The sequence below is a fragment of the Rana temporaria genome, chromosome 5, assembly GCF_905171775.1.
Source record: "Rana temporaria chromosome 5, aRanTem1.1, whole genome shotgun sequence".
In the NCBI taxonomy this organism is placed as follows: domain Eukaryota; kingdom Metazoa; phylum Chordata; class Amphibia; order Anura; family Ranidae; genus Rana; species Rana temporaria.
The window spans coordinates 134,108,639-134,130,609 of NC_053493.1; the positions used below are offsets into that span (position 1 = coordinate 134,108,639).

General features: G+C 43.0%; 1 protein-coding gene across 2 annotated transcripts in view; it reads left to right on the forward strand.

Moving 5' to 3' along the window:
• Positions 1 to 21,971, forward strand: part of EZH2 (enhancer of zeste 2 polycomb repressive complex 2 subunit) — a 67,459-nt gene that overhangs the window by 33,949 nt on the left and 11,539 nt on the right. The window contains exons 5-15 of one of the 2 annotated variants that reach the window (XM_040353151.1): positions 1,095 to 1,215; positions 9,830 to 9,976; positions 10,061 to 10,163; positions 11,124 to 11,287; positions 11,538 to 11,629; positions 14,195 to 14,435; positions 14,542 to 14,708; positions 16,527 to 16,621; positions 19,165 to 19,205; positions 20,040 to 20,165; positions 20,326 to 20,504. In XM_040353151.1, coding sequence (XP_040209085.1) covers positions 1,095 to 1,215; positions 9,830 to 9,976; positions 10,061 to 10,163; positions 11,124 to 11,287; positions 11,538 to 11,629; positions 14,195 to 14,435; positions 14,542 to 14,708; positions 16,527 to 16,621; positions 19,165 to 19,205; positions 20,040 to 20,165; positions 20,326 to 20,504 — 1,476 coding nt within the window. The remainder of the gene's footprint in view (positions 1 to 1,094; positions 1,216 to 9,829; positions 9,977 to 10,060; positions 10,164 to 11,123; positions 11,288 to 11,537; positions 11,630 to 14,194; positions 14,436 to 14,541; positions 14,709 to 16,526; positions 16,622 to 19,164; positions 19,206 to 20,039; positions 20,166 to 20,325; positions 20,505 to 21,971) is intronic. The other variant, XM_040353152.1, reaches the window with a different exon arrangement.

Consider the following 21,971-nt stretch of genomic DNA (forward strand, 5'->3'; position numbering starts at 1 on the left):
CTGTTTGGCTATGGGACAGGAAGTGAAGGGAAATCTCCGTAATGGGACTAAAATGGCAAAAAAAAATCTGACAGGTATCGTAACTCTATTTTTGATCGACCGGCTTCTTTCGGACTGACTGCAGTACACACGGGCCAAATGTAGGCTGGTTTCTATTGAACCGACTGATGCCCGATATTCAGACCGTGTGTGCGGAGCTTAAGGAAGACATGTGTCTGTCCGGACACCCCTGATTTAAACATATTGTTATGTAAGGTCCATATTGCAAGATTAGTGCCCTCTGACATACACACTGTCAGACCTGTTCCGGATTTACTGGTGCTTGTAGTTGAGACCTTCTAGTTACTTCCTTCAAACTTCAAGTTAGTAGATAACTGCTGTGTTCCAAGTACTTACACCAGCCCCCAAAAAATGTACTCGCCTGCTTGCATTTTGCGGGTGGATTTTAAGGGCTGGGGGAGGGGCGATCACCTTCAGCCAGCGGGTTGTATGAGTGGGAGTGCTCGTGGAGGGGAAGAGAGCCGGCGGGATGATTCAGAGTGCGGGGGACATCACTAGCCGCTATCAGTTCAATAGCCGAGTGTTCCCTGCACTCGCTGTCGCATACAGCCCCACCCCCTGGTCCCGGGGTATTTGATAGACAGACAACCCGTCCAATCCTGGGACGAGTGCCACAAAATCAAGGTTCCCCCGGCCAGGGGGGCGGGGCTGTATGTGTCGCCGAGCAGCGGAAACACAGCAATTGGAATCAAAGCTGTACCATCCACTCAGCAATGCTCTTCCTCTCTTCAGCTCCCCTGCATTGGTGGACACTGGTGAGGCTGCATTGGTGGACACGGGTGAGGCTGCATTGATGAGCACGGATAAAGTTGCTTAATTCTGCATAAAACATTTAAATGTTATTTCATGAGATCATTATGAGGGCGTGTTTAGGGGTGGGGAAGGCCTAGGGGTTGGGTGGGACAACTGGTGGCGAGTAGCTCAGGACTTTACATTTTTAGCCCTGACTTGCACTGTATTTAAACTGCAGATTTAAAACCAGTTGTATGTTTTTTTCAGTTGTATGTTTGTGTTTTTTTGTTTTTCTATTCTAGGTAGAAGATGAAACTGTACTACATAACATTCCTTACATGGGAGATGAGGTGCTGGACCAAGATGGGACATTTATAGAAGAATTGATCAAAAACTATGATGGAAAGGTCCATGGTGACAGGGGTATGATGAGATGCTCCATTTATTTTAATTTGAGTGCTACTACTCATTTCTTTTCAGGGATGCATTGCTGGTATCCAGTAGGGTTGTCCCGATACTAGTATCGGGACCGATACCGAGTATTTGCGGGAGTACTTGTACTCCCGCAAATACCGCCGATGCCTAAATAGAATACTCAGCCCTGCCGCTGCCGATACACCGCATCCCGCCGGCCGCATGGTTAATACGAGCGGGGAACATTACAGCTTTCATTTGAATAGCTGTAATGTTCCCGCCGCGCCGCGTATAGACACTCCCCCTTGCTCGGGTGATCTGTCCAATCCTGAGCAAGGGGGAGTGTCTATACGCAGCGCGGCGCGAATCATTACAGCTATTCAAGTTAAAGCGTAATATTCCCCGCTCGTATTAGCGGCGCGGCAGCATGCAGGTAAGGGGGGGGGGGGGGACATGGCTGCATATATGGGGGGACATGGCTTCATATTTGGGGGGACATGGCTTCATATATGGGGGGACATGGCTGCTTATATGGGGGGACATGGCTGCTTATGGGGGGACATGGCTGCTTATGGGGGGACATGGCTGCTTATATGGGGGGACATGGCTGCTTATATGGGGGGACATTGCTGCTTATATGGGGGGACATTGCTGCTTATATGGGGGGACATTGCTGCTTATATGGGGGGACATGGCTGCTTATATGGGGGGACATGGCTGCTTATATGGGGGGACATGGCTGCTTATATGGGGGGACATGGCTGCATATATGGGGGGACATGGCTGCATATATGGGGGGACATGGCGGCATCTGTGTGGGGACATGGCGGCATCTGTGTGGGGACATGGCGGCATCTGTGTGGGGACATGGCGGCATCTGTGTGGGGACATGGCGGCATCTGTGTGGGGACATGGCGGCATCTGTGTGGGGACATGGCTGCATCTGTGTGGGGACATGGCTGGATATGGGGGGGACATGGCTGGATATGGGGGGGACATGGCTGGATATGGGGGGGACATGGCTGGATATGGGGGGGACATGGCTGGATATGGGGGGGACATGGCTGCATCTGTGGGGGGACATGACTGCATTTGGGGACACATTTAAAAAAAAGTATCGGTATTCGGTATCGGCGAGTACTTGTACTCAGTCCTAAAAAAGTGGTATCGGGACAACCCTAGTATCCAGTGTTGGTTCGGACATCAAATTTTGATTTAGTTTTAGTCTGTCTTTTGCGTTTCCGTGTATCATTCAGGGATGAGGCATAGTTTATCATTTCTTTATGTCCATGATAAGCCACGTCATGGTGACATAATCTATTCATTTGTTAGTCTGTCTTTTGGCTAAAATGCCATTTTAGTTTTAGACACATTTTAGTTGACTAAATTCTCTAGTACATTATAGTTGACTAAGATCTTATGGGTTTAGTTGACGTGTAAAGCATTATTTAAGCATTTTAATCGAATTTCTCATTTTCTCAAACTCGTTATATACTTGTGGAGTCAAGGCTGAGTGAGTGAGTGAGAAACGTATATAGCGCAACACATGCGAACTGAATCGCCTCTGGGCGCTTAGTATCCATTTCCTGAGTAAACTTTTTTTTTTTTTTGGCCCTCAGAAGAGAAGGGTTTTGATTTTTCTTCTGAAGGCCAAGTAGTTCACCTCCAGTCGGATGGTGGTTGATGGGGCGTTTCATAGTCTAGGTCCTTGGACTGCAAATCTTCGTTCTCCTTTGCACTTGTATCTGGCTTTGGGTATCTGGAGTAGATTTTGGTTGGTGGATCGCAGAACGCGATTGGGGTTGTGAGCTTTTAGTTTTTGGGGGGCATTTCCTTGAACACACTTATGTGTTAGACAGAGTGCCTTGAAAGTAATTGTCTTTTACAGGCAACCAATGAAGGGATCTCCGTGAAGGTGAGATTGATTCCCATGTTTTTTTCCCAGTCACAAGTCGAGCGGCCGTATTTTGAACGACTTGCAGACGAGTGATTTGGTATTTAGGGAGTCCGAGATAGAGGGCATTTGCATAGTCAAGTCTGGAGTTGATAATTGTTCCCACCACGACTGCAATGTCTTCTTTTGGAAAAAAAAAGGGCAAACATTTTTAATACATTTTGACTTGATATACAAGCGATGTCTTGATATAAGAGTAGCGTCATGTCACAACTGAGTATAAAAGAGAAGAGAGTAAGTGTAACAATATGGTTACATTTAATGAAGGCACAACATTTAGAAACTCACATAGTTGATTAAAACAGGCACATCTAAGTATGCAGGCATCCGGGATAAAGCTGTCAATATAGACCATCCCCCCGTACATCGCCATTGATGTAGTCCCTTCCACAAGCGGTTCAAGCGTCGCTTTAAGATCGCTCTACTGCAGGGTAGTCTTCCCGGTCACGACTGCAGACTGACAGCAGTCAGAGTCGGCAGTGTGGAGGACAGTCTATGTGGATCGCTTTACCCCGGATGCCTGCATACTTAAATGTGCCTCTTTTATTCATCAACCATGTGAGTTGCTAAATGTTGTACCTTCATTAAATAATGTAATCATATTGCTACACTTAGAGGCGCCTCTCTTCTCGTTTATACTCTGTAGCTCCTGCTGGATTTTGCTTCTAATCCCCTTGGGGAGGCTTCCATTTGTGGATGGACATTTTATGGTTCTACAACTTATCACATTGCTATAATCTTTTTATATGGAATATAAACTGAAGGCCTTATGAATAAGTGATTGTGGAACGATTAATTTGAGTTTCCATTATTTCTTATGGGAAAATTTGCTTTGATATACAAGTGCTTTGGATTACAAGCATGTTTCTGGAACAAATTATGCTCGCTCTCCAAGTTTTTACTGTATTTTATGCAAATGTATTGTATAGCATTTATAGTTGCTGCTTGCCATTTTTTTTTATTAGCACAGTTTTTTATTCTCCTTTACTGTATATTACCAGCATTAAATATTAAGAAAACAAAAATAGAAAAGCCATTTCTTTCTTTCCTTTTCTTTCCTTTCCTTTTCTTTTCTTTCTTTCTTTCTTTCTTTCTTTCTTTCTTTCTTTCTTTCTTTCTTTCTTTCTTTCTTTCTTTCTTTCTTTCTTTCTTTCTTTCTTTCTCTCTCTCTCTCTCTCTCTCTCTCTCTCTCTCTCTCTCTCTCTTTTTTTCTTTTTTTCTTTTTTTTTTTTTCTTTTTTTCTCTTTTTTTCTTTTCTTTCTTCTTTTTTTTTTTTTTTTCTTTCTTTCTTTTTCTTTCTTTCTTTCTTTCTTTCTCAAACATCAGGGCGTTTAGAGAGGTTAATGGGTTGGCTGAGGAGAAATGCAGACTAATACATCAATCTGTCTTCACTTTTTGTGACTATTTTTGTTGCCAACATTTTTCCTTTTTAAATTGTGCTCTCAATCTTTTACGTAGTTCATCAGGTCTGAGCTAGAAGAAATGTCTCCCATTAGAGTATATGGGCTTTCCCTAGTCTGTTCCGGCTTAAGCTGTGCTTTTCATTAGCTTGACGCACTCTATGAGTAAACATGAATTCATAGTTCCTAGAACTTTTCTGCTTCTGTGATATTAGGTTAACTTATCGATTTGGATTTTCTTAGTCATTTCAACACTGTTTGAAAACCATATCCTGCTTTCTAAAAGTTCTTTGTTACTAGGAACTTTTTCTGAGAGATATGTAAGCTGACCTCATAAAAATGCAAGTTGTAACTGTCATACTGATCTTCTGACTTCCTTTCTGATTCACTCACCCACAGCGAGAGACGCCAGATCTCCCAAACTGTCTACTTGTTCTTGGTCAAATCCATCCCTTGCTGGCACTGACATCTTTTGTGTGTCTTTGGCCGTCTTCATGGCTGGGCGTGGGATAACGGTACCGCTCTGGCGATGCAAGCTGAGCTGCAAATGCTTATCTCAGTTTACATGTTGGTGTGTTTTGTTGCAGAAGAGACAGTGAGATTGATTTACTAAAACTGGAGAGTGCAAAACCTGGTGCAGCTCTGCATAGAAACCAATCGGCGTCCATGTTTTTTTTGTCAAAGTTCTATTAAACAAGCTGAAGTTAGAAGCCGATTGGCTAACATGCACCACTGCACCAGAGTTTGCACTCCCAGTTTTAGTAAATCAATCCTATTGCATGTCTTCTGCAATAAAGAGCCTGCCTGATTACAGTTTGTGACAGCGGAACTTTAGTTGCTCTAAAATGTTTGTTACCCATAAAAAAAAAAAACAGATCCTGTTTCCTTTAAAGCATGTTATACAGCACAGTGCTTGTGTTGTGTAATTTGGCCCTTTCTATCGGCTAAAAAACCTGGCTGGCTATACCCTACCCCCCTGTAAACTGATCACGGATTATCATGGTTGCTGAGCTCGAAAACCATGGTCAGTTTACATGCCCCCGTCATCCGCAGCCCTCCTCCCCCCCCCCCCCCCCCTCCCTGCCTGTTTGCTCTGTGTCGGTGCCCTCCCCCTCCCCTCCTGCTGCTATCATAACTAAAATAAAATCCTCCCATCACCTCTGTAATAGGAATTGACCGACCAGTGAGTCCGATTATCAGTGGCCAATATTCACTATTTTGAAGGATCGTTATCAGGCACAAACGTACCTGATATTACCGATATTGCTTCAAGGGGTTGTACTGGGGTGGTGCGTGCAGCGGCAGGCATCACCCTGGTACTGATCTTTAGAGAGAATGGTCGGCTTTATTGTAATAACGGATGCGGCTTAGCAGCCACTCGGCTGTTATTACAAGCAGTGGGAGGGGACGTTCTGCCACTCGCCTGGGCTCTCTTGCCCAAAAGGGAGGCCCGAGCAACCACCCGGCATATCCGCCGGCTGTCCAAAGAGCCGAACAAAGTCGATGCTTCGTTCGGCTCTCGTATCTAGTAACCCCAAAGCGATGTCATGACATGGGTGCCAGTTTTTAAAAAAAATCAAGTATTCAAAAACGCTGATCTTGGCGTTTTTCAAGTGCAGAAGAGGGGTTTGGGGTCTTATAGACCCCCGATCCCTGCATAAAGAGTACCAATCACTGCCTATTACGGTCACAACTGATGTTTACATTCCTTGTGACAGCAATAACGGTGATAAAAAAAAAGTGTACAGAATATCGGCACTCAATATCGGCCTGAGAGGTGCCCAAAATATTGGCATTGTATCTGCACCAAAAAAAAAACTATATTGGGCGATCCCTACTCTGAGTGAGTGAGTGAGTGAGTGAGTGAGAAACTTTTTATATAGCGCAACAAATGCAAACTTAATCGCCTCAAGGCGCTGGCGTCCAGAGTTGTACAGGTCTTTCAGAAGAGGTGGGTCTTCAGTTTTTTCCTAAAAACCCGATGGTTTTCTTCCAAGCGGATGGTAGTGGGTAGAGCATTCCAGAGCCGTGGTCCTTGGACCGAGAATCTACGTTCTCCCTTAGATTTGTAGCGAGATTTGGGGATTTGGAGAAGGTTTTGGTTGGTTGATCGGAGCACGCGCTTGGTGACGTAGGGTTTTATTTTCTCGCTTAAGTATTGAGGAGCGTTACCCTGTGTACATTTATGGGTGAGGCAGAGAGTCTTGAATGTCACCCGGTCCTGTACGGGCAGCCAGTGGAGGGACCTCAAGGCCGGGGAGATTGGCTCCCACGGCTTTTTACCAGTTACCAGTCTGGCTGCCGTGTTCTGGACGACTTGTAGACGTGTAATCTGGTATTTCAGTAGTCCTAAGTAGAGGGAATTTGCGTAGTCGAGTCGTGAGTTGATGATTGTTCCAACCACTACTGCTGTGTCCTCTTCCGGGATGAAGGGGATGAGTCTACGCAGCATGCGGAGCAGATGATGAGAACCGCTGACGACTGATCCTATTTGTGCATCCATCGTCATGTCTGCGTCAAAGATGACTCCGAGACTTTTGACTTTATTGCTTGGCGCGATGGTTTGTCCGAGGATGGTGGGTTGTGTCCATGTGGTCCTGGAAATGGATTTCCTATTTGCGTGAAGGATGAGTAGTTCTGTTTTGGATCCGTTGAGTTTGAGGGAGCTTTCAGTCATCCAATTGTCATGCCTCCAGTGTGAGGCACTTTCCTAGTTCATGAAATTGGTCTTTTTTGTTGGTGATTCGAAGGTACAGCTGCGTGTCATCCGCATAGGAGTGGTATAGCAGGTCCTGTTTGCTGATGATTTTGAGGAGCGGGCGGATGTAGATGTTGAAGAATACAGGTGAGAGGGGTGATCCTTGAGGAACTCCGCATGTAATGGTCCGTGTTTCCGATGTAAAACCTCCAAGTTTCACGGTCTGAGTGCGATTTTCTAGGAAAGATGCGAACCACGGTAGGGCCGAGTCAGAGACTCCTGCTACTTCTTTGAGTCGCGTGAGCAATATGTTGTGGTCTACCGTGTCGAAGGCTGCACTAAGGTCCAGCAGCACTAGGAGACTGTAACATAACAATATGTGTGCCTGTGTTCTATAAAAAAATCTGCCTATCTGTACCTATATCGGAGTATCTCCCGACACTCACGTGACTCCTTATGGCAGCGGCAGTGCTCGGCCTCGCCCGGTATAGCTGTCAGCCGGGCAAAGGAGAGAGCCGAGGAGTCACATGAGCACTAGGAGGCGCTCTGATATAGGTACAGATCTGCATATTTTTTTTATATAACACAGGCTGGGAGGTTTTTATGGTACTGAGGTAACGGCCACTTTAAGTCCTGAGAATAAGAACAAAAACCCATACAAAAGCACTACATTTTCTTTTTATCTTCATAGCATAATTTGCTATTAACACAGAAATCATGAAATTATTGCATGGTATTATTGCTCAAGAATTCTCCAGTCATTTGGCCATCATGACTTGCTGGTAGTCGTAGCTGATAAAACGACATACAAACACTACAAAAAACGTTAGTTGGTAAATTGATTTAAAGTGCTGAACATGGCAATATCTCACCAAACTTCTAGTCAATTTATATGCTTCTTTGGTTGGGAAAGGGTAAATAGTTGTGTCCTTTTATCATGTTTGTGTCCTTGGTTGAAGCCTTTTGTCTAGCTGGCTGATAATTGCAGCTGTTAGCGGTCATGTTTTCTTCCAGCCAAATCTCTTGGCAGCCATGCAAAGCTCTTGTTCTATAGCGATCATGGGTCAGGCTGAGCTGGTGGGAACATTCGCAATGTAAAATGCTGAAATGCTTCTATTTTTGTGTTTGTGAAATACACACATGTGCAAGTCACAATTTTAGACAATCCTGGGAACAGGAAGGATTCCAGCTTGTATATCTGGCTGTTTTGCCACTATTTTGACTGATTCTTTAAACACGAAATTGTATCCAGTTAAACTATGGTGGGATTTCAGGAAGTTTTGAGAAATCTAATTGGCTAAAAGTAAACCTAACTCTGATTTTGTTTTAGTATTGCAGAGCAAAATTTTAGTTTTCCCTGTGTTTATTGCTATACTTGACCTAATAAATTTATTGGCCAAGTTATTCACTAAAACCTCACAGGCAGCCTGGTAAAGGGTGAGGGGTGGCTACAAAAATCGACTCAAGTGATGAGTGCAGTGCACTATTTTAATAGAAAATCCCCATTTATTTATTTATTTTTTTATAAAAAAATGAAAAAGGCATTCAGGAGGCGGCAGTATCTCCCCACACGCTAAAAAGCGACCCACCAGGGGACGCTCTTCAAAAGGGGTGGTATGAAGTGGCGTTAATGTAAAATAAGTCCTAAGATGGATGACTTTTTTTTTCTTTTTTTATTATTATTATTATTATTCTGTGTTTTATTATGTTTTTTTTAATTGCAGTCGTAAACTGGAATTTAAAGCGGAGCTCCACCCTAAGGTGGAACTCCCGCTGATCGGAACACTCCCCCCCCCCCCCCTCCTGTGTCACATTTGACACCTTTTCAGGGGGGAGGGGGGTGCAGATACCTGTCTAAAGATATTTGCACCCACTTCCGGCCACACAGTCTCGGGCAGACTGCGGGCATGACGTGCCCCCCCCCCCCCCCGTTGTGTTCTGGGAACACTCGGCTCCCAGTACACAGCGGGAGCCAATCGGCAGGCGTAGCGCGACTCGCACATGCACCGTAGGGAACCGGGCTGTGAAGCCGGAGCGTTTCCCTTTCCCTGGTTCCCTCACTGAGGATGGCAGGGGGGCAGCAGAGTGATGAGCGATCGCTCGTCCTCTGCTGCGGACGGCGCTGGACTCCAGGACAGGTAAGTGTCCTAATATTAAAAGTCAGCAGCTGCAGTATTTGTAGCTGCTGGCTTTTAATATTTTTTTTTTCAGCGGACATCCGCTTTAAAAACAGAGGTTCAGGGCTTATGTGGCCTATAGTTATTCCAGTATGCTGAAAAGTGTCTTTGATCATTAATCTTTTTACCTATAGCAAAAGGAGTGATCATGTAACTGTATTCAGTCGTTATCATAAAAATGTTGGCGGCTTATTGCGCGGCACAAATGTTTTGGCCTGCTGCATTTAAAGCAAACTGTTGAAGCCATTAGCGCTTGTATTGTCTAGGTAGTATAGTTTTTGCCTAACGCTGAGAAGTCCTGCCCAATTATACCAAACTGTTGTTTCTAATTGTATTGATGTCCCTGCAGTTTATTGGAATGATTGATCTGTATTTTTTATTTATTTTTTTGCAGAGTGCGGTTTCATTAATGATGAGATATTTGTGGAGTTGGTTAATGCCCTAAGCCAATACAGTGATTATGAAGATGATGAGGATGGTGATGACAATCAGGACGATGACAGAGAAGACAAAGAAAAGGATCAGGATGACAGCATAGATGGTAAGTGGTCATCACTGTGTTTTTCTTTTACCCTTGTTATCTCTGAATGTGTGCAATTAAACCTCACTTTACATTTCCTACCAGACAAGGTCACCCAGCTGCCACGGAAGTTTCCTTCTGATAAAATCTTCGAGGCAATATCTTCCATGTTTCCTGACAAGGGAACAACCGAAGAGCTGAAAGAGAAGTACGTTATGACCTTGTGTATATTGCTTCATAATTGTATCTCCATAGTCTGTGTACATAGAATAGGAATCCTCTGGTTTATTGTATATGAGTTTTGTGTTCTAAAAAATACAAGTTGGCTTTTGGTTTAGAAAAACCAGTGCAGAGATGAAAAAAGTTGCTATAATACTACTGGGCAAATGCATGTTGAATGTAGGAGACTGCAAAGGAACTAGTAGTTACTTTTGAGGGACAATATAACGTATGCTTTTAATTGGATAACAACAACAAAAAATCAGAAGCTTTGTTGCCTCATTGGATCTCTAGCTCCCATCAATCAAGGCAGCTGGCAGATCCAGACTTGGGAAGTCGGGATGATGTGCTACCTTGACTGATCTTAGTGACATCAGCGGAGAGCAGACTTCAGACCACTCTCCACTGAAAACTGTTCACAAGAGTGCAAAACTAATTGCACTCTTGTGACCCATAGGAGAAGGCCAGCCTAAAAAGCTCAGGCTGGACTTCTCCTTTTAACGTCCAGCTGCCTTACTAATGCGTTTACGACGGCAGGGAGTTGTGTGCTCGGAGCATGCTCATTGAGTCTCTGGCAGCTCTTTGTCAAGGCTTCTGATCAGGAGCAAGCGGGATTGTCTCCCGATCAAGTGACCATTGTGAGAGTCTGTTACCGTGGTCACATGACACAGAAGCCACACTGTCTCCTGGGCATTATAGAATTTAAAGTAGAGGTTTCCCCTTCTCATAGCAGTATTTAGTGGTAGTGCTGGCTGCAGGAGAAAGGTTTTTAGGGTCTACATTGCAGGTAACGCTTCTGTTGGCACTTTTGCGTGACAGTCACTTTAACATAAATCCTCAACCTAGATTATGGATACTGCTGTCTATTAGAATTATAGTTTTTATGGTTTAGCTCTGTTGATCATATCAACCTCCCTTATTTTAGATTTACCATGTATTCACTCCCCAGGTACAAAGAATTGACAGAGCAGCAGCTACCAGGGGCTCTTCCTCCAGAATGCACCCCAAACATTGACGGACCAAATGCAAAATCTGTGCAAAGGGAGCAGAGTCTTCATTCATTCCACACCTTGTTTTGTAGGAGATGTTTCAAGTATGATTGCTTCTTGCATCGTAAGTACCCCTTTATTTAAATATTTGTTAAAGGTCTCCATCTTGATATTTATGCTCTCTGTAATTCAGAAAAATATACTTTAGTACCTTTTTCAGTAATAGTTATTTTGTCGTGATGTAAGCTGTAGTCCTGCAGTGCACCAAGTTAACCACACTTTGTTTGAAGTTAGGCCACTTGATGCAAATCTGTATTTGCAAGACTCCTTAATTTAATCATGTAACAATTGTGTTTTTCACTTGTTTCTTTAAGCTTTTCACGCCACTCCAAACACATACAAAAGAAAAAATAATGAAGCTGCGAATGATGGAAAGCCCTGTGGACCCAACTGTTACCAGCTTTTGGTAAGATTTGTCCCATATGTTTTTTTGCATTCTGTATTTTGGGGTTTTGATAGATGGGCAGATGTCTAGGTGATAATGATGGGGAGGTAAGATATTTGCCCAGCCTTAAACAATGTGCTTGCTACCGAGGCCTTCCAGCTATCACGCTGTCGCAAAAACATGGCATGCACACACTGAATGCTGCGTTTCTTTTCACAAATAAAGATTTTGTTCTCTGTAGTGCTATTCAGTGCATGGCCTACTTGTAGCAAGTGATGTTTTAATTTGATTACTTTGCTTGCTTATGACTATGGCTTTGTATGGTTGGCATAAGATGTGTGGTATTGCAGTCTCATGACAATCGGACTAGAAATTGTTGGGAAATGACTGAACCTACAGATAGATGGATCATTGTACAATTACATTTAAGGTCTTGAAAACTGAATATCTGACAATGATTTTTAATGTTCAGTAGCCATTCATAATCCCCTATTATAAACGTGTGTGTGTGTGTGTGTGTGTGTGTGTGTGTATATATTATAAAACTGAACCAGAATAATGATTCAAATGGAATCCACTGCAAAACATTACTATAGTTTATCCCAGGGTTTGACAAATTTGCTTGGAATCTAGGAGCCAGCTAAAAAAGTTAGGAGCCAAAAAACGCACCCCGTCCCGCCAAGCTCGAGCGCAGAAGTGAACGCATACGTGAGTAGCGCCCACATATGTAAACTGTATTCAAACCACACATGTGAGGTATCGCCGCGATTGGTAGAGCGAGAGAAATAATTCTAGCCCTAGACCTCCTCTGTAACTCAAAACATGCAACCTGTAGAATTTTTTTAAATGTCGCCTATGGAGATTTTAAAGGGTAAAAGTTTGTCGCAATTTCACGAGCGGATGCAATTTTGAAGCGTGACATGTTGGGTATCAATTTACTCGGCGTAACATTATCTTTCACACTATAAAAAAAATTGGGCTAAATTTACTGTTGTCTTATTTTTTTATTAAAAAAAGTGTATTTGTTCCCCAAAAAAGTGCGCTTGTAAGACCGCTGCGCAAATATGGTGTGAAAAAGTATTGCAACGACCGCCATTTTATTCTCTAGAGTGTTAGAATAAAAATATATATAATGTTTGGGGGTTCTAATTGGAGGGAAGGAGATGGCAATGAAAACAGTGAAAAACACATTAGAACTGCTGTTTTGCTACTTGTAATGTAACTACTTGTAATGCCAACGGCCACCACAAGATGGCGCCAGATCACAGAAGGAAGCTTAGGCCTGCAGAAGGCCGCAAAGCTGAGGCCTCAATTGACGCCCAGTAATTGAGGCCGCGGCCTTCTGCAGGCCTAAGCTTCCCTGGGTGCCAGGTCGCAATTGCGACCGGGCGCCCAGATTTTGTCAAGCCCTGGTTTATTCCCTCCCTTCTAATGCTTACTTACCTGTGTGAGAAAGATGTATATACTTGCCTAGTTTCAGGCCACTCCTGTCTGGTCATGTGATCTCACCTGTGTCAGCCAGCTCTAGCTGCAGGGGAGAGGAGAGGATGCTCAGACAACAGCTGGTAATGCCTGGGAGTGGGACATCACCTATAGGCTTCAATGGCCCATCCGCTGTCAGCGCTCAATCTATTCCCCTGCAGTGGCCACTGAATGGCAGAGGGGAGCTGATCATTTGACCGGACTGGATACGTCTGGGGAAAAAAAGACAGATATACAGACCTTTCTTAAACGGGTTAGTCAGAATAGGTAAAAGGGAAACAAAAGATCAGGCACATGGGCAACTGCCCATGTGGAAAATCTGTGTTCCTTGGGTAATAAAGCATACAAGTTCCGAGAAGAGGTATTGGAGGACCATGGTAACTTGGATGGTGAAGTACCTGAGTCTGGAGCCACATGGCCGCAACAGGGGGTTCCAAAGAGGTGTCTACTGTGCAGCCTAGTGAGCCGAGGGAATCAAGGGTGGACCCTGGGGACAAGTTGATGGCACCAGGGCAGATGGAGATCGCCAATCGTGGAAGGAACACCCAGAAGTGACAGCTGTATCCAGGGTTGGAACCACTCCAACAGCCAGCTGATGATGTAAAAGTCTGGCGGAAGTTGCAGTAATGCTCCGTCATCTCAGGGCAAAAGCAGATATGGGCCGGTCCCGGAGTACTGTAGCCATTTTAAGCTGTTGAAAAGTAAGCCGACAGCAGGGGATAAGCATGTTTCGGAGATTAACCCCTTCTTCAGGTCATAAAATATGTGCATTTATTATTTTTATTTTTGAAAGGTGAACTTATCCTTAAAAAAACCCTACATGTCATCAGTTTAGAGTTAACCATGAATAAATAGGCCTATAATTATTGCTGTCACTTCAGCGCACACTGTAATATGAAACGTGTAGTGCAATCCACTTTTTTGAACATAATCGCTCTGCCGCATTTTACAAAAAGTCCCCTATATGATGCTTTACTGGTGACAGGATCTGAAAGAGGGGTTATCCTTTTGGACTGGAGCCACTCTTAAAAACATAATCTTAAGTGGAGCTTCATTTTTGTCAAGTGTCTTACAACTCCTCATGTAGCATGACTGTGTTTTTAGGAAGGTGCCAAGGAATATGCTGCAGCACTAACAGCGGAGAGGATAAAGACCCCACCAAAGCGCCCTGGCGGTCGCCGAAGAGGCAGACTTCCAAATAGCACCAGCAGACCTAGCACACCAACTGTCAATGTGTCAGAAGCCAAAGACACCGATAGCGATAGGGAAGCTGGCACAGAAACTGGTGGAGAAAGCAATGACAAGGAAGAGGAGGAAAAGAAAGATGAGACTTCTAGTTCTTCTGGTATGTTTTTTTTTGCTTTTAGGGGACAGCCAATTTTAGGCACGTGCAAACGGCTGTGATTGGGTGTACACATTAATTGATTCCAACAATGCATTATTTTCTCTAGAAGCAAATTCTCGTTGCCAAACGCCTGTCAAGATGAAGCCAAATGAGCTCCCAGAGAATGTCGACTGGAGTGGAGCAGAAGCATCCTTGTTTAGAGTCCTCATAGGCACCTATTACGACAATTTCTGTGCTATTGCCAGGTTAATTGGCACAAAAACATGTCGACAGGTACTTTTTTTTTATTATTATTATTTAAACCTATGTACAGTTAACGTGGTTGTAAACCTCTGAAGTGAAGAATGAACAAAGCATCTCCTTCTATAGTGTATACTTGTCTCAATCTACCTAGTGTGGTTCCTATCTGTTCTCTCCTCTCTCTGCTATCTGCATGAGTCATTTGGGACAGTCTATCTGATACCAGAAAATCTCAGGAGAATAGCCCACCCCCCCCCCCCCCCCCCCCCCATATCCCACAGCACCAAGAAAGTGTGTATAGGAGTGCTGTGTAAAAATATGTGCTTTAGGAGGCAGTAGGGCTATTGCCTAAACCTCTGCTCTTTCAGGCTCCTCCACGCTGCATTGTGCCAGCGGCTTGTGTACTACAGCTTTGAGCATCTGCACATGCTTGTTTAGTTGAGTGGTCAATCCACGGTTCACCTGCATGCTTTTACTGCCCCCTGGCTTCTCGTGTGAATGAGCCTTAGAGGGGGTGTACAGCTGAAGTGGTTGAGGCAAGGAGCAGAGCCGTTCTCATGCTGACAGGGAGTGAGGAGAGGGGAGGAGGGAAGAGAGAAGAAAGTCTCTCTCACAGCAGAGTAGCGGTTGACAGAGGCGTGTAACCTGACCACGGTAATCATGGCTCAGCAGCCACAGACAGGGGGACACAGGGACAGGCAGAATCAACCAGGTATATTACACAATGGGAAGGGAAAAATGACACAACAAAAGCACTGTGCTACAGATCATGCCTTTTTTTTTTTTTTTTTTTTTTTTTTTTTTAGGTATTCTATATTTATTTATTCTATGTATTCTTTTTTTTTTTTTAAGAGGCATACCCAATTTTTTATTTTTTTTAATATAGTTTGATTTGTAGATTGTAAGCTCTAAGTTTTGGGGTTTCTTTTGCCTTTGGTGTCTACTTTGGAGAGACTTCATATGACATCTAGTATTGGAGACACAACAGGATGTCATAGAGGAGGTCTCTCCAGCTCTGTGTGTAATTTGAACATCAGCCATAGACCTTTGTAAACAGACTTTTCCCAGAAATATGTCTATGCCAGCCCCTCTAAGAGGCTGGCATAGCACACTGTGTAAGTTTTTATATTTAAAAACGAGCAGTGTAAATACCTAATATCAGCTGTCTTCAGGCCGGTCTCATCACTCGCGGCCACTTTCCAGCTCTGATAGATATCTTCTGTGGGAGGGACCGTGATCTCCTTCTGACGTCAGACGGAGATCACGTGGCCGCTCATCTCATTTGCAGAAGCTACCCATTGGAGCGGTAAAGCGACTGCAAGTCACATGACTGGCCTGAAGACGGCTGATATTCAATATTTACACTGCTCGTTTTCAAAATACAACATACACAGTGTGCTATGCCAGCCTCTAATGGAGAGGCTGGCAGTGACAAATTTTATATTTTAATGTTAAAATAATAGCGGCAAGGGGGCTGTGCTGGTGACAGACAGGGAGGAAGGAGGGGGTGAGAGGAGAGCAGGCAGCATATTATGGAGGGAAGAACTTTGATCACGGTGATGCCCTGGTTATCGTGGTCTGTTTAGAAGAGGGCATACAGGAAGTGCTAGGTTTAGTTTGTTTTTTTTGTTTTTTTTATACTTCTGGTAATTGAGGTTGAATTTAAAACCACATCACCCTGCTAGTTTTTATTCAGTCTGGAGCCCTGTTATTCTTCTCCCAAAGTCCCCTACTGCTGTTCTCCATGTGTAGAAAATCGTATGAATTATTATTACTTAAAAAAGCACACTTAAAGGAAGCATTAAAAAAGTTTTGTATTGGCATTAGTGGTTTACTGTTAATGTTTTACAGGTATACGAGTTTAGAGTAAAGGAGTCAAGTATCATAGCTCCGGTCCTTGCTGAGGATGTAGACACACCACCCAGGAAGAAGAAGCGGAAGCACAGGTACGATTTGTATGGATGGGATCTGTTTTGGTCTGTTCATGGTCCGTGAGATGCTGCCAAACCACAATTGCTAATAAACTAAATTGATGTTCAGAAAGAAATGGCAGTGGTAAAAATAACTTTTCATTAGTTTACCCCACCACCATTAATGGTGGGTTAGGATTGCTCTAGGAGAGGAATATTTTAAAATAAATTTTCCATCGTTCTCAAAATGATCTCTAGTGAAATATATTTTACCTGCCCTGGAATGGGTAGATTAGTATCTTTTCTGCATTCTTCATTGTTTAATTGAAGAGATGAATAAAGCAGAAATATGTATAAAAAAATAAATACAATTTATGACGAGAGAAAAAAAAAAAAAATATCAGAGCTGCCATTGCCACTTGTTTTCGAGGATACAAGTACGTAGGTCACTTCCCAGCTTCATGCATGTTCACAGTACTTAAATCAATAAGTAATTGGGAAAGAATATTACAGTCTTGGAGCTTAGACCTTTCCAAACGAGTCCATTCCATCTGTTGCAAATATTCGGGCTACTTTCACATTGGGGGGGCATTAGCGGTAAAGCACTTCTAATTTTATAGGCCCATTTCAGCCCTGCTAGCAGCCGAATAAAAGGGTTAATAACGCCCGCAAAGCACTGCTACCGAAGCGCTTTGGCAGCGGTGCCCGTGGATTGCAATGGCAGGGGCGGTGGAGGAGCGGTGTATGTATTCACCGCGCCTGCAAGATGCTGCTTGTAGGACCTTTTCTGATGTCCTGCAAGCGCACCGCTCCATTGTGAAAGCACTCAGGCTCTAACACTGGGGCTGCAGGGGAGGCGTTTATCAGGCGCTATTTTTAGCCCAAAAGCGACTGAAAAACGCCCCAGTTTGAAAAAGGTTTTGGCACTTTTGGTTGTGGGGAAGCATGTTGCATCCTCCCTGGTTGCAGTTCTGGGCCTATTGCCAATCTCAAACACTCTCATATAACAGGAAGATAACATTATTCACTTTTTTAAATATTTCACAGAAGTTACATGAAGTTTTTGGTGCAGAGCAGTGCTGGGAAATCTAAGAGGAAGTGAGCAAAAGTGGGTTGGGGGATTTGCAAACTATGATGCTGATCTCCGATTGGGGAACAGAAAGAGAGAGGCACAGAGGAGATGATCATGGTTTACATCTCAGATTATCTATGAAATGCTTTGTTTCCCAGGAATTTTAAAATGCTTAGAGGTAAACTCCACATTTTGGTAAAAGTAGTTTTAGTATATATCATTACTGTATATCATTACTGCACAAGCCAGATTTTACTTTTTTCTTTTACAAAGTTTTATAGATAAAAAAGTAATTACAGCAGATAAGTGAAACAGTGCGTTGGTTACATCAAACATAAAATAGAGGAGGATCCCAACAAAGGGATGCTATATACGTGGTACAATATTTGTCAGTGCAATAAAAGAAGCAACATAAAGAGGTGCATACATTCGTAGATCAACAGGCTATTGATGTGGATAAGACAGAAAAATTATTTCAATGTCTGTTTTTCCCCTTGGTTTAGTCTTTCTTTTTTACTCTGTACCATTGTAACCATCGTCACTAGACCGACTCCTTGAAATCAGGAGTCTCAGAGAAGAATATGCAGAAAGAATAGATAGAACAGGGGGGGGGGGGACTTGAGAGAGAGAGAGAGAGGAAAGAAGAGGGGGGAAAAGTCCATCAGAAGGAGGGGAGGGAATGCATTCAGAGACCCTTAGATTGAGGCTGGGTTTACACTGGTACGACAAACGCTCCGACATTGGGAGCTCATGGCGCATGACGTATAAAAATCAATGTTTCCCTATGAGAGGCGTCTTAACTGGTCTGACACAAGTCGGTCCGACTTTGAAAAAAAGTTCCTGCACTTCTTTGGTCCGACTTTGATCCTACTTCAGCCCATTGAATATCATTGAAGTAGGATCCTTGTCCTTGCCATCCGACATGTGATTACAGCAGCAGTAAAAGGAATTTATCTCATCTGTTTTGATTGGTCAAAGAACAAGTCAGACTATCACTAAGTCGGATCAAAGTAATATCCTGTTCATGAAAGTCAGGTGGATGTTGGACCAATGTAGGCTCAATGTAGGACTGATTGCGCAGAGCAAAGTAGGATGAAAGTCGTATCACTGTCGTATCGGTGTGAACCCAGCCTCAGAGAAGTAGGTTATCGAACCTGGAAGGTTGGTTATATGATATCCATGGTTGCCAGACCCTGAGAAATGTATTGAGTGTCGGAGGTAAAGGACGCCAATTTCTCATAATGTCATTCATCAGATTTTACTTTATTCAATAATTACCTTTCATTTCAGTTTGCTAAAAATTCTTGTAAGGCATTCCGTTCATTTGGCAGGCATAGTTTTTGTTCCTCAACAGAACTGTCGTTCTGTATGTTATTTTATGATGTATGTATATATTTTATCAGGAATTGATGTATGTATTTATCCTGTATTCGCTGGCTTTTGTGGTTACAGTTGTTGGGAAAAACAGCGCTCAGTTTACTTTTATTATTGTTTTTATATTTTATAGACTGTGGGCTGCACACTGCAGGAAAATACAGCTAAAAAAAGGTACGTATAGAGTATATCTGATTTTGAATAATGTGATCAAGCATACAGAATCCTAAAGATATCTGTGAAATCTATGCAGAATCACATTAATTCAGTTGACTGAAAATGAAATTTAAACAAGCTTCTGCATCATGAGATGGATAGCTTGTAAAAATCAAAAGTCTTTTTTCATAACTTTTTGGGCTAATAAATAGAAGTAGTCTATAAAAACGGATTGTTGTGTACATATCGTCTTACAAAGTTGAAGAACATACATGGGACTTGTTTTACCTGCCTAAGGATTTACATTACTTTTGATCCAGTATTAAGCTTGACATTGTCCTGCCAGACATCACGGCTAGGTTGGTGACCTGACTCCTCTAAGTAATAAAAAGTTACTCTGACATGAAAGGAGTGTGCCATTCTCTTCATTTGTTTATTATTATTTTTATTTTTTTTGTGTTTGCCTTGGGTTCCGTTTTATTAGTGACATTGTGGTTGGTTTACTAAAACTGGAGAGTGAAAAATCTTGTGCAGCTCTGCATAGAAACCAATCGGCTTCCAGTTTTTTTTTTTTTTTGTCAAAGCTTAATTGCATAAGCTGAAGTTAGAAGCTAATTGACTTCCAAGCAAAGCTGCACCAACAAGCAAAGCTGCACCAGATTTTGCACTCTCCAGTTTTATTAAATTAACTCATTGTGACAATATGTCTGTTCCATTTCCTCCTCTTTTTGTTATGTGGTGTTTTTTTTTTTTTTCAAACATACCCTTGATCATGACATGTAAAGTGGTAAAGCTATGATTTGATACAGGTCGTGTTGGCTTCAGCTCTCTGTTGGTTTTATGTTCTTTTAGATGGCTCCTCTAATCATGTTTACAATTACCAGCCTTGTGATCACCCTCGCCAGCCCTGTGATGGTTCCTGTCCCTGTGTGATTGCACAGAATTTCTGTGAGAAGTTCTGTCAGTGCAGCTCTGAGTGTAAGTTTACATAGAGGTGTAAATGGAACTATGGAATAGACACCATTACTGTATAGATCTTTACTAACATATTTGGGAAGAGTAAATGGAAAGTATATGGTATTGCAGTTTTGTGGCTTTTTTGCATCTTTCACTACACTAATGTAAAACATTTATTAAGGCCAAAACAGGTTCCCTGGATGTCGCTGTAAGGCCCAGTGCAACACCAAGCAGTGTCCATGTTATCTTGCTGTGCGGGAGTGTGACCCAGACTTGTGTCTCACCTGTGGTGCTGCTGATCACTGGGATAGCAAAAATGTTTCATGCAAGAATTGCAGCATTCAGCGGGGATCCAAAAAGGTCAGTCGTTTTTCTGAGTTTCTGTAATGTTAAAGTGCAAGAACAATAAGTTACTACTCATCTGAAGCAAGCTTCACTCAATTATTTAATGTTCCATCCTCAGATACTGATAAAGGTGATTTAAGGAATAAGTGGACATACATAAGCTCATTGTAATGTATGTTCTAGCTAATCAAGCAAATTTTCACACTTGCAATTTTTACCTTGCTACTGATGTCTCCTGAGAGTTCCACTGATTCTATATTGGATCAACTAGTTTACAAATCCAGTCCAATGCCTGTCAGAGTAACTTGCAGGTACCCTTTTATACACAGTCCCCTGGAGCATGCAAACCCAGAGCATCACATTCAAAGTGACTACTAGTCCACAGGGAGGAGGATGTTTATTTAAGCGTATGCAGTCTTTCAAGTTCTCAGTTATTCAGGAAATACTATAACTCAGGGTTTGAAAAATTTGCTTGGAATCTAGGAGCCAGCTAAAAAAGTTAGGAGCCAGAAAACTCACCCCGTCCCGCCAAGCTCGCGCGCAGAAGCGAACACATATGTGAGTAGTGCCCGCATATGTAAACGGTATTCAAACCACACATGAGGTATCACGACGATCGTTGGAGCGAGAGCAATAATTCTAGCCCTAGACCTCCTCTGTAACGCAAAACATGCAACCTGTAAAAAAAAACGTTGCCTAAGGAGATTTTAAAGGGTAAATGTTTGTCGCCATTCCACAAGCGGACAAAATTTTGAAGCGTGACATGTTGGGTATCAATTTACTCGGCGTAACATTATCTTTCACAATATAAAAAAAGTGACAAAGTATTGCAATGACCACCATTTTATTCTCTAGGGTGTTAGAATACAAAATATATATAATGTTTGGGTGTTCTAATTAGAGGGAAGGAGATGGCAGTGAAAAAACACATTAGAATTGCTAGAACTGTTTTACTTGTAATGCCAATGCGATCGCGCGGCGGGGGTACACAGAGACACAAGATCCTGTGTCTCAGTGCGCCTCCCCCGCCGCGCCGGCCTCAATTACTGGCGGGCGCCAGGTCACAATTTCTTGTTGCAATTGCGACCGGGCGCCTGGATTTTGTCGAGCCCTGCTATAACTAAAGCTCTACATGACAGTCAGGGTTCTAGCATTTTAACAAGCACTGATTTAAAATGGCAAACTTAATTCTGGTCAAACACCAGTTAGAGGGGCTAACAATTATTTCATATCTTCTGGGAAATTATTGAGCTAAAATGTATTTGGCATCTGTAACCAATCTCTTCTAGTATCGTGGTAAATGGTTCAAGTGAGAAAATAACCCAGAAAAATAGTGCAGCCCTTAACCTCCTGACGCCAGCTGCATGCACATGTGCAGCTGCTCAGTGGTTGGGCCTTAATGCTGAGTGGACCTGTGTAATCTACTTGCTGTTCTGAGAGCGCACTCCCAGCACAGTAGCCAGCGGGGATTGGTAAGCCCCC